Raw genomic sequence first — 12,090 nt, 5'->3', positions numbered from 1 at the left:
TTTGACTGTAGGCTGTGGCTATAAAGCTCTTCTGGTGTTCTGTGATCTCTAAATGTTGGTTGCTTTAGCAGGATACGGGAGTCTGATACTGTACCACTTGTTTTCAGTTCAAAACTTCAGTGTAAAAGAAACAATTTCCATCCCTACCTTCAAGCTGTGGGAATACCAAAGTCCAGAAGTCGCACTGGAAGCTGTGGCCTCATCACTGCTAAGATACAGTGTGCTGTAGGTGATGCATATTTTGGCATTGACAGTTTGTGCCAGAACTGGAACCAGTTATAGAATCATGGAGTCATTTAGGTTGGAAAAGACCTTTAAGGTCCTGGATTCCAACCGTTATCACAGCAGCACCAAGGCCAGCAATAAACCACGTCCCCAGGTGCCACATCTACATTTCTTTTAGGTACCTTCAGCGATGCTGACTCTATCACTGCCCTGGGCAGCTTTGAACAAACAAGGCAGTAGCTAAGAGGAGAGGTCACTTGGCTAAGGAGGGATCTACAGATCATGTGTCCTTTCCGCACAGAATTGGCCAGCTCATGAGTGATGGGAGAACTTAGGGTTCACAGCTTTACTTGTGGCCTTCAGCCCCCCCAGCAGCTGTAGGGCCTGTGCTCACAGGGGTGGAATACCCCCTTACCATTGACAAGGCACCCAGCTGCGCCATGAAGCTCAGGGCCTTCCTTTTGGTGTACTTCCATTAAAATACCAACTGTTGGGTTGCAATGCTGAGCTAGTTCTGTTTATGGCTATGACTTTGACCTCAGTCACTGGCATGAACGTCTACCTGCTTCCCTTTGAATTTTATTAACAAAGTGTCTTGCAGTCTCTTGGCTTTCCTAGAGCTGGGAATCTGCAGCTCCTGTTGCTGTTTTGAAAGCACTCTTCTGGTGCATGTTGATTTTGATGTTTCAGTTGGCATCTACATGCAGCTAGAAATGTGTTGTTTCAGCCTCCTGTTAGTGTTGAGTTGTCATAGCTGGTTAAGAGATGATGGTTGAAAAATGGCTTTGACCAAGAGGCTTCTATCCAGGGGAAGACTCAAGAGTTAGATGTCTTGTTGCCTCTTAGAAGGTAGAGGAAGCAACCTTAAATGATTGACATGCATTTGTCAAGACATTAGCAGGTTTTAATAAGTAGGTATAATGCTTGGGTTTGGAATGTGATGCAATTTTCTTTCCAGTTGTAGAAATATAGCCTTAAATACAGCTGCTTTGTGAAGTAGTTTAGCTGCAAAAAGGTCAAAAAGAATTAATTGGGTAGAGGCATTTTTCTCAGTATGTTAAAGGAACTGAAAATAAGCACCCGGTTAGAATATTTGAATAGGAGCACTTACTAAAATGACACCTTACAGTTTCAATGCTACTGTATAATCTACTGCTTATATAAGAAATTACATATTTTGATTAGGTACATCTATGGGCATCCATTGTCATCCACTCAGTTGTCCAGTTTGATGGAAACCATCATTTTAAGGATGTTAAGACAAGGGTCTAATAACAGCTTAAAGAAGTCTTCAGTTCTTAAGAATATGTCCTTGTTGTTCTTTGGTTTCTGCTGTTTTAATTTTGGGGGGATTTTTATACATTAATAATGTTAAATTTATTATACCAAAGCAACGTTTCTGTTAGTTTGATGCTCACCATCAGGTTCAGGTTTCAGATTAGAAATGGAGACAGTGAAGTGAAGAAGGATATCAGATGTTCCTGTAGTTTTGTAAATCTGCTTTCCAGCACAGGTTAGTGCCCCAAAGCAGTAAATCCCAGAGTGACATTGCCATTTTTATTTTTAGTTGAGAAGAGGTACGAAAATCAAAAGCAGAGAGTAAGCATTCCATACAGCTTTACATATATAGTCTTTTTTTTTTTTTTCTGCTGAAATTTCACCTTCATGTCAATTTTATCAATTTAATGTGAAATATCAAATTAACTGGAGATTCCCAGGTTTAAATAATCACAGAATCCCAGCCTGGTTTGTGTTGGAAGGGACCTTAAAGCTCCTCCAGCAACAACCCCTGCCACGGGCAGGGACCCCTTCCACTGGAGCAGCTTGCTCCAAGCCCCTGTGTCCAACCTGGCCTTGAGCACTGCCAGGGATGGGGCAGCCACAGCTTCTCTGGGCACCCTGTGCCAGCGCCTCAGCACCCTCACAGGGAAGAGCTTCTGCCTAAGAGCTCAGCTCAGTCTCCCCTCGGGCAGGTTAAAGCCATTCCCCTTGGCCTGTCCCTACAGGCCCTTGGCCAGAGCCCCTCTCCAGGTTTCCTGTAGGCTCCCTTCAGCTACTGGAAGGCTGTTACAATTTCTCCCCTAAGCCTTCTCTTTTCCAGGCTGGACAAGCACAAATATTTCTGATTTCAAAATTTTTGTCTTAAGAAACCAAGAAAAAAACCTAAAACCCAAACACAGCAAACCCACAAAACCCCCCAATCCCTCCCACCAACAGAACTAAACCCCAAAAAGGACTAAAAACCACAAAAGAGAGTGCCCCCCAAGCTCTGAGCACATGGTGCCATCCCTGTGCTCTCCCCAGCCACCAGCCCGGACGCAGAGCTGTGGTGATGGCAGCGGCCTCAGCCATGGCACTGGGGGAGCAGCACCACCATGGTCCCTGCATGGCCACGTGTGTCTTGGCACAGCCATGCATGTCCTGGCCGGGCAGCGCTGCCGGCGCAGGGAGGGAGGAGGAGCTCTATAGCGATGCTTTCTGTATTTTTCTTTTTGTAGGTTAATTCAGTAAGAACGGGATTGGGGAAAAAATACGTTGTTCCAGTGGCTTGTCCCATGCCCGCTGCGTTAGCTCCTGGAGTGTCACCGTCCCTGCCAGTGCCTATACCAGGGCCTGCCCTCTCTGTCAGAGTGACCCCTTACGTGATGCCTCTCTGTCAGTACGGAGGAGTTTTCCCGAGGCCCGTTTACGGAGCACAGTGGCGTGTTGGCGGCGCGGGCATCGCACGGTTCTCGCCCCTCAGCAGACCCTGCCTGCGGATGTTCCCGGTGCCGCCGCAGCCGCGTGCTGCCGAGCCGCCCGGCCCGCATCTGCCCACCCTCGGTAACGGGAATGTCCCGTGGAGTGTCTGATGCGTAGATGATGCCATTTGTGTCGGACAAGGCAGGGGGTCCAGGCCCGCGAGCATACTCAGCCATACGCTGCATCCAGCAATCACTGTGAAATGGTTTCACAAAAGATCCGTTGTCTGTGGTGGCAATATTTGCTTCTGTTTCATTGCTGACGACACTTTATTCTGTTGTGTTCTGATGTTTTACACTTGCGATCCTTAAAGTCGATGTACTTGAATTGATGACTAGAAAATTGTACTAACCCCTGCAGGAGTACAGTGCCTTGAATTTCTGCTTTTCAGTTCCAGCTGGAAAGAGATGTACAATTATGTGAAAGGTGTTGTTTTATTTACAATCCACCTGTGAGTTTGAGTTCTTTTTAGTTGCAAAGATATTGAAGATTTACAGTTGACGTTCTCTATCAGTTTCATTCTGCAGTAAGTGCTTTTATTTTAACTCATGGGATGAGTTTTCATTTCTGAAGCTTTAAAATAATCATCGTGAGGTGAGATTTGTTTGGTGTGCTGATAAAAATTGTGTTCGTAAACAGAATAGTGAAATGCGCATTTTAAAATAGAAGCATTTACAGAGTGATCCAAGTAAGTTGTATATAAGGGCAGGTGATAGCTTTGGGCAGTGCAATTCATTCTCTTCCACAGCCTTTGGTAAAGTTGTTGTAGACAGCAACTTATTTCTCTACCAGGCAGGCATATACTGTTTTGTTCCGGATCAGCAGCAAATTGGATTACATTTTCTATCCCCTGCTGGGCTTTTACAATTTACTTAAATTACAAATTCATGCATGTTTCATAACTGAAGAAATCTAACTGAAATTGTGATGGTAGGAGAACGTACCTCCAGGTTATTGTAAGAGCCTTGTAAGTACAGCACCGGTGTGTGTTCTGGTCTCTGAGGTGAAGAACGGTGGTTTGCCACTGACATGCTAGCAGTGTTCATGCTAAACCAGAATGAGAATGTGAAGCTGTGCTTTTTCCTATGTGACGCTTCGGTTCTGGAGTCTCACCACCCTGTGTTTGAATTCTTTTTTTTTTTCTTATTTTTTATTTCTTTTTTCGTTCGACTCAAGTTTGCGCTCTAGGTGCCATGGACACCTCTCTCCTGTTTGAAAGTTGCTTTTTACCCGTTTTACTGTGCATAGAGTCTCCACCTGCACCTCTCGGTCTAAAGGCACAAGACAACCACTAACACTCATTTGCTGATGGTAAGTCTCTTTTCCCTGGGATCGCTAAGGGAGAGCATTGCAGGCACAGGTTCCAACCACGTGGTCACATCTGAAGGCACGTTGCTCTCTATCTCTACTGCGATGCCATTTTATACTGTCTGCAGAAGGGCAGAGCTGTCTTGTGCTGCCAAGCTGTGAATTGTATAGTTCTATTGTACTTTGAGCATTATATCTGTCTAAATTATTTTATTTGTACCCTTTGAATATCTTATTCCATCAATTCAGTTAGAATTGAATTTTATAGACAATTATGCAGAGTCTTCTGCCTGGGCAAAATACTTACTGTAGTAAGAGATTTCTGTTCTCTGTAACATGTATCTTTAATTTGTTTGGGTTTTTTAGATTCATGTCTGTATGCTTCATGAGCAAACATGGAAAATATGTTCTCACACCAGTTTTCCTTCAGCTTGCACTGAATCTTACAATTTATGTCGCTATTGCCTGTTGTATAGTCCATCCCTTGTATACTGACAAAGTCAGTGGCACTAAAGACCCTGAGAAATTGTATAGATTAAAAAGAAGAAAAATAAACATTTTGTGCTTGAAAATTGTGTGAAAAACCCAGTGTTTTTCTAAACCATAGAACTGTGTCGATTCCCAGCTGCTCCAGTAACTCTACATTTGTTTTCCGGACTTTCAGCCCTTGACTTGTGTAGAAGGAGCAGATGTGGTGCTTTCGGTGTTTCTCAGGTCCTGCCCGTAGGTGACACATCCCACCTCTTGGCAGCTGTAGAAGTGAAACAGTGCTCCAGAACTTGCATAGTGCCTCCTCGCAGGTTACGTTGATGAAATGCCCCCACCCCCCTGCTGTATTTCTGATGTTATGCTGGAACCAGTCTGGAACATTAAATGGATTCTTTTGAGCAGACAGTACCTTCAGTGTTGCTGGTGGTACGCATGAGGATGCTAGACTTTGGTAGGTGGTGGAAGAAGCACGTGGAAGAGGAGACGTGTGTCTCCTACACTGAAACATGCTAGAGAAGCCCTTTTAACTTGATGCTGGCATCACTGAAATCCAGGGAAGGGAAGAGAAGACAAGATATTCAGTGTGCACAATGCAAGCCCCTCTTGCTTTGCTTGCATTGGGCACCCTGCTTGAGCAAGGCTTCAGTGCAGCTTCCACTTTTCTATTGGGTATGTTCCTAGCTGCTGCATCTCCAGCTGGCACTGGGGACAAACACTGGCTCAGAGGTTGGTGTCTGCATTTCAGTTCTCATTGGTTTAATTGATTGTTGCCTTGGCTGCAGTTCTGACTTTTAATTTCAAGCTAGGCTGTCTTGTCCTTGATCAAGGCCAGGTTGTACAGAGGCTTGGGCAACTCCTCCTAGTGTGAGGAGTCCCTGCCCACAGCAGGGGGGTTGGAACTAGATGATCTTAAGGTCCTTTCCAACCCTAGCCATTCTGTGATTCTGTGCCAATCATGTTAAAGGGTGCTTTGACCCTCAGCAGCAATTAAGCAAATTACATGAGATAAATGGGACAACTTCTTGAGCAGAAAGTGAGGAAAGGAGCGAGAGGGACCTGAAGGGTCTGTGATGCACCATCAGAGGTGGTGGGGGGCCTGTACCCAGAAAGACATTCTCCTGCAGAGCCCAGAACTGAACTAATTTTATTCCTGACTCTGAATATTGCTTTGATATGAAGCAACCCAGGGGTCAAGCCTGCTGGGTAGAATTCCTCGCCTCACAGGCCTGGAGCCATGTCCCATAGCTCTGCTATCTCCTGAAGTTCCCAATGCTGCTTTGCACAGGGATGTGTGAAGTCAGTACAGATCCTCAGCCTTAAATACGAGGTTTTGAGGAGGAAGCTCATAGATCTCCCTCCAGTTTTCAGTCTTTTAGATGTTGAAGAAACTTAATGCAAACATTGGAAGAATGTTTTAAACTGCCAAGTCATGCACCCAGTAGGAAATGCCAAATTAAATTTGCCCATATGCCGTTAATTTGGCTTTCTGACTGCTATAGATGGAGTACCTAATGTGCACTCACATCCTGTTTTCCTATCGTATCCCTGGCTTGCTTGGAGCGGGGCTGGGCACACAGAAGAGCTGCTGGTGCTGCTTGTCTGCTGCAGGGATGCAAAGCTGGGAGCTGGTGCTGGCAGGGAGAGATATTTAGGTGGTTTAAGACTCTTCTGCAAGTGCTGATTCAATCTCGCTGACACAGATTTCATTCAAAAGAATGACGTAAAGTTGACCCTTGCAGTTTATTTGCATGTGTAACTCTCGTCTTCATTCCACAACTTAATGGAGGATATATTACTTAATGATTACTTTTCTCTGCAATATTTTACATTGGCTGGTATCAAAGACAAGATTGAATGGGCCAAATGTGGCTTCTCTTTGCTCCTACAGAGATACTCATGTCTGGGAGTAGGATGTGCTCACACTAAATGGCAGGATTTCTGAAATGAGCTTCTTAATCAGGCTGCAGGTTCTGCCATTAGGTATCTGTGGAAGGCGGTCACTAATACTTTGCATCAGTCATTGGCTGAACTCGGTTTTGTCAGCAGCTGCTCTTTCCCTTCAAGCATTTATCTTTTTTCTTTTTTTTTTATGGTCCCAGTGCACAATTTTCAGTTCTGAGAACATTCAGAGGTTTTCCAAACAGGCCCTGTGGCTGTAGCGCTTGGTGGGTCAGTATGGTTCAGTTAGTCCATGTTCGAGTAGGAAAAACATCCATTTTCCTATGATCTTTGGGAGTTGCCTTTGGAGAGTTGTAACCAGAAGTCTTCCTTGTGAAAAGATGTGACCTCAGCATTGCTTTCCCTGTTGTGTCCCCTGCCTCTGGTTAAGAAAGGGTTCAAGTTTTTCTGAGTAAGATTGATGTCTAGGATGTTAGCTCCTATGACCTTAGTCTTCAATAATTGCTGTTGAAGTGTTGGTTTGGAGACAGAAGTCACAAATGAAATGGTTCATGGCTATAAGGTATAAAACATTATTCAAGTTCCCTTGCACTCTCTGGTTCCTCGTCTGCCTTTCTCAGTCCCTGGTTTCTGGCGATGCTGGTGCAGCAAGGTGGCAGTGCTGGAGAGGTGTGTGATTGCTCAGTGTGGGCAAGGTCTCTGCAAAGCGTATGAGCAGGGAGCTCACGTGCTCTTCATTGTCACAGGTGGATGAATATCTCATGATGGGGTTGAATTTATAGAACAGAATAGTATGGAATTTCTTGCTGTGGTCATTTATTATTGATTGAATCCTTGAGGAGCATTTCTTTGACGTGTGGTGCTGGACTGTGGTTGGCTGGCACTTCGGCAGGCTGAGCTTCTGTGGATTATTTTGGCAAGCTGTCTGCTGTGCTGATCCTTGTGGTGTTTCTTCTGAAAGAAACTGGTAAATACAATTATTTTCCTGTCTCTATACTGCTGAAATCAACTGTTGATCAGATTGGAATCCTGTTCCGACTTACATACATTGATGACTTTTGGGGCGATACTTGCTTTTTCAGGTTTGTGGACCTGTTCTTGCAGATGCAACAGGAAGGTGATGTTCCAGCTCTGACCCTGCTGATTCTTTTATTAATGCAGATAAGCTCCAGAAGTGCGATATAATGAAGTGCATTTTAGAAGCTGTCAGGTTACAAATTCTGCCTTATGAAAGAATGTGTTGCTCAGAGGGATTTGGATGTTCTGGGGTGCTGATGTCAGCTGTGTTGGTAAATAGATTACTTTCAATTGATTCATCTGAAAGTCAAGCTTATATCAAGAGGCAGCAACTTCTGTAAATTATGTGGTCCTTCCTGCTCTCTTTTCAGCAGCAGTTGTAGTGTACTAACAGGATTATTGCTATATATGCTCAGATCTGTATTTGACTATGAATCTTCTCCCGTGAAATAACATTCACGATGAAGAGGCTGTGTAATTGAAGCCTTCAGTGTTACATGCAAAGCCTCATTAAGCTTTGGATTTTGCTTGCTAAGCCTGGAGAAGCTATGCAGGGGAGAGGACCTACTGATCTGATAAAAGATCTGTTATAACAGTGAAATTCTTGTGGCAATCTTGGTTTTTCAAAGTCTGGTGAGCAAGGGAAGCTTGGATTAATTGATGTAGTGCCACTGGATGGATTCCTGCTGCACATTTAGCACGTTGTAGTCGCACATTAACAGGCCGAAGGAAAAGGTGGGAATTTTTATTTCCGCTGGAAAGGAGCGGATTTCCATACTCTGCTTGTCATTATGGAATGCACCACTGAGCGCAGCTACGGCAACATTGCTCTCGAGGAGTTTCAGGTGACAGGATGGACGTGGTGAGAGCCTCTTGGGCCACTCTTGTGGGGATGTTTTGTGTCTGTCATGGCTTTCCTGAGATATTCAGGGCTCTGGGACCTTGTAAAAACCTAGGAAAGTTAAGAAGAAATAACCAGCTGCCAGCCCTTCTCAAACAGGTGTTCTTCAGGTGTGACATGAAACATCTCAAAGCATATTAACTTGTGTGAGTTCGGTTTTTGCAAATCGGGTAAAGCTTCCTCAGCATTCCCTTATTGTTTATTAGGCTAGACAGACTACATCGATACCTCTCTCACAGTCAGCACTACAAGATGTGCAATCACAGCCTTTTTCCCATAGTTCTCCCCAGCACTGAGAAAATGTTGAGTACAGCTGAGTTCACTGACCTCTTCAGTGCTGTTGCCTGTTCAGTCTTTGGCCTGACTTCAGAATGAGAAGTGAAGAGCTTGTCCATGGGGTGTGGGCTAAGCATCTGCAAGGGTTTGCATGAAGAGCCAGGGGCCTGGCAAACTTGCTCTGGCTTTATGGCTGCCCTGGGCTGTAAGCTGCTGCTGCCGTAAGGCTTTTCCCATTAGCTGAACGTAGTTAATTCTGTCCTGTTTTTCTGGATGAACCTCTGTGCCAAATGCTGGTTGTCCATAGTGAGCAGATGTTGAGAATTGATGGTGGATTCAGGTGGATCTGCAGACCTGATATTGACTAGAAGCCTGGGGAAGAATTATGATCAAGCCATGATTTTACTGCCTTTAAAAGTGATTCTTCCTACAAGCAGAAATGCAGGAGGGAGAGAACTGGGACTGCATTTAATAAAAGCAAAGCCTAAAACAGGGAGACCCACCAGGAGCTATGCCAGGCAGACAGCATCTGTTTGCACAGTGTGCCTCCGCTCTGTGTCCTTCGCCTTCCCTATATGTCCTGAAAGACTCACTGCATATTTCCTGAAAGCATCTAGCAAAACATATTCTGTATAAACCCTACATAGGCTCGCAGATCCATAACAGCATGCATGTTCCCTTACCATAGAGTAAAAGGCTTTGGTGCATGTCACTGTGAGACAGTGGGGCACGTGCCGTGGGATGCAGGGGATGTGTGGTGGCACCCTGTGTGGCTGCTGCTTCAGCCTTGTGCTGTGCTCTCAGCACCCTCGTGTTTTATTCTGGTACTGTCATTTTAAGTCCTTGGCATGGCTGCACACTCCCATGTCCGGCCACCTCACCCTGTGGGCTGCAAAGGGTGGTGGAGGCTGATGGATCCCCTCCCTGCCTTGTGTTCTGCTGGTGTGTGGGGTATGGCATCCTTGCTTCCCAGGTGGGAGGTTGGTCCTAGGCTTGGCTCCGTTCCCGTCGAACAAGGGAGGTGAGGTTGGGCCGTGCTGCTGAGCCTGCAGGAACAGGGATGCGGTGCCCACAACCAGCCCCATCAGTGCCACCATCCTTTCAGCAGCCTCCTGCAGCAAACACAGCACCTAGTCCCTTTCCTCTCTTCAGTGACAGTCTCATCATCTGAGGGGAGCACTGAGCGTCTGTGGTAGCTTTGCCTTTCTGCCTCCCAGGACACTAGCTCTTCCCTGTGGAAATCAGGACTCTGGTCTGAGGGATTCCACAAGGTGCTTAAGTTCTGCCACCAACATGAACATCTTTATGCTTCTAAGCTTTCAGTACAGCACAGGTGATGCGTTAACAAGAGGATTCTGTTTTCTGTTTCCCTGAAGTACCCAAAGCGCAGCTGGCATGCCCTGGCAGAAGCATCTTCTGCCTGCTCCGGGTCCACAATCTCAAACAGCACTTCTGGGTTTTGCTTGGGTTTTCCTGTGTGTGAAACCCATATGTGGATATTTTGTTTTTTAGATTCTGAAAATGAGATCGCCAGCGACTGACACGTGGCCCCCTCAGCTACGGCGCCAAGCACAAGGCCCTGCCGCGGCTAAGGAGGAGGAAGAGGAAGAAGGGAAGTGATTTATCATGTGTGAGAAATTCTGTGCCCTTCTGGTCCATTCAATGAAATTTTGTAACTTCTTTCTAATCGTTTTCTTTTTTATTTATAGTTGGAAATACAAAAAATGTTATGCAAAGAAAAAATAAAGGAGAATTATTTTGGGGGAAAAGGATTTTGTTCCAAATTGTTCCCTTCTGTTGTGAGCCAGGTTCCTGTGAGCAGTGGCTGGAGATGAGGGAGGAGGAGGAGGCACTCCTTTTTTCTTTCACACAGTTAATTGTAAGATAAGCCAGACACATGTATTCAGGTTCTAGTACAAAGAAGATAAGTTCCAATTCCATTTAGATTTCTTACAGTTCTTTTGTAAAGATAATACTCTATTTTAAATCCACTTAAATCAAGTAAAAAACCCTACAGATGCTTCACCAGAGAGTAAGTTTGTGCTTGTCACTTCCCTTTTTACCTCTTTCTTTTTCTGACAGACTGGCCGCGTTTTCTTGCCAGAGTTAAATACAGTTCTGAAGTCACTTCTAATTTTAAATGTAAGACTAAAATCCTTCTACGGAGGAGTTGGCAATTGGAGCAATTTTTAAAAGACTTTAAAGTGCCTTCAACAAGCTAAAATGATGTAGTGGGAGATTTCTTTTTCTTAATTCCCTGACAATGGGTTTCAGCTCTCTCCGGGGTTCAGGTGACGTACTGAGTAGTTTGTAGCAATAATCTCACAAGAAATCATTTATTATAAAGGACTACTCAACTTTTTCTTTAGAAAGATGGGGTTTAGCACTGTTCCTTATGAATGGGAGGGGTGCTGCTCCTGCAGTTATATGTGGGCGCTGAACTCTTCTGACCCTCTGCTGCTATGCTGTGCACCCAAGCACCTCAGCTGCTTCCCCCTTAGACAGTTCCAGACCACAGTGTTCTGGCCTTTTCACTCCTGTTTTTGATACCAGAGAAATAGGGATTTCTATTTGCCCATAAGCCTTTCAGTACCATCCTTTCTCGCAGCTGGAGCCTGGCATTTTGTTCTGTTGTTATCTGCCATGTCTGTCTCTTCCAAATCTTGCTTCTAAATAATAAATCTTATTTTGATGCTGTTGTTACCTATTTCCTTTCCCCTTTGGCTTCTCATGCCCATCTGCAAGGGTGCTGAGAGCACAGGTGGATTTAGGCATACTGCTTTAGGTAATCTCTGCTGGAAGAGGCTGTTCTATTTTAGGGTGTAGCCCAGGTATTGACTAACTCGCACTGCTGTTGGAAATGAAAGCCCTAAGATGTGCCCAGGGCCCTTCAGCTCCTCCAGGATGAACCTCTGAATGGGATCCTCTGTGGAGGAAGAGCTGCGCTTTGCAGCTCTCTCTTCCTTGCAGAACAGTAACTGTCGTTCTCTTCTTGATCTGCTGCCAAGCTAACACTTAGGTTTAGAGTTTAATCAGAAAGATTTGCTTCTGGTGATAACCAAAAGTCCAAGCGGGTGAGTGTGACCATCACAAGGTTTAACATAGCAGGTAAGCATGAAAAAGGAGGAATACAAAAACTTGAACTTTAACTTCATTCTGAAGTGCGATGCTTAGTCCATGCTTCCATCAAGGTGATTTTGCCCACAGAGGCTGGACATGCTTCTTCCAGTTTA

The 12,090-nt window shown here is 45.0% G+C and overlaps 1 protein-coding gene across 5 annotated transcripts in view; it reads left to right on the top strand.

The window, feature by feature from the left end:
- The window catches only part of WNK2 (WNK lysine deficient protein kinase 2), a 123,107-nt gene extending 111,558 nt beyond the window's left edge, over window positions 1–11,549 (top strand). For all 5 annotated transcript variants that reach the window (XM_065687209.1, XM_065687205.1, XM_065687206.1 and 2 more), the window contains one exon: window positions 10,370–11,549. In XM_065687209.1, the coding sequence (XP_065543281.1) occupies window positions 10,370–10,477 (108 nt within the window). In that variant the 3' untranslated portion in view covers window positions 10,478–11,549. The remainder of the gene's footprint in view (window positions 1–10,369) is intronic.
- The last annotated feature ends 541 nt before the right edge of the window (window positions 11,550–12,090 follow it).

This window comes from Lathamus discolor, chromosome 7, assembly GCF_037157495.1.
Source record: "Lathamus discolor isolate bLatDis1 chromosome 7, bLatDis1.hap1, whole genome shotgun sequence".
Lineage (NCBI taxonomy): Eukaryota > Metazoa > Chordata > Aves > Psittaciformes > Psittacidae > Lathamus > Lathamus discolor.
The sequence above is the reverse complement of the archived record's forward strand: the minus strand, read 5'-3'. Positions and strand labels throughout refer to the sequence as shown.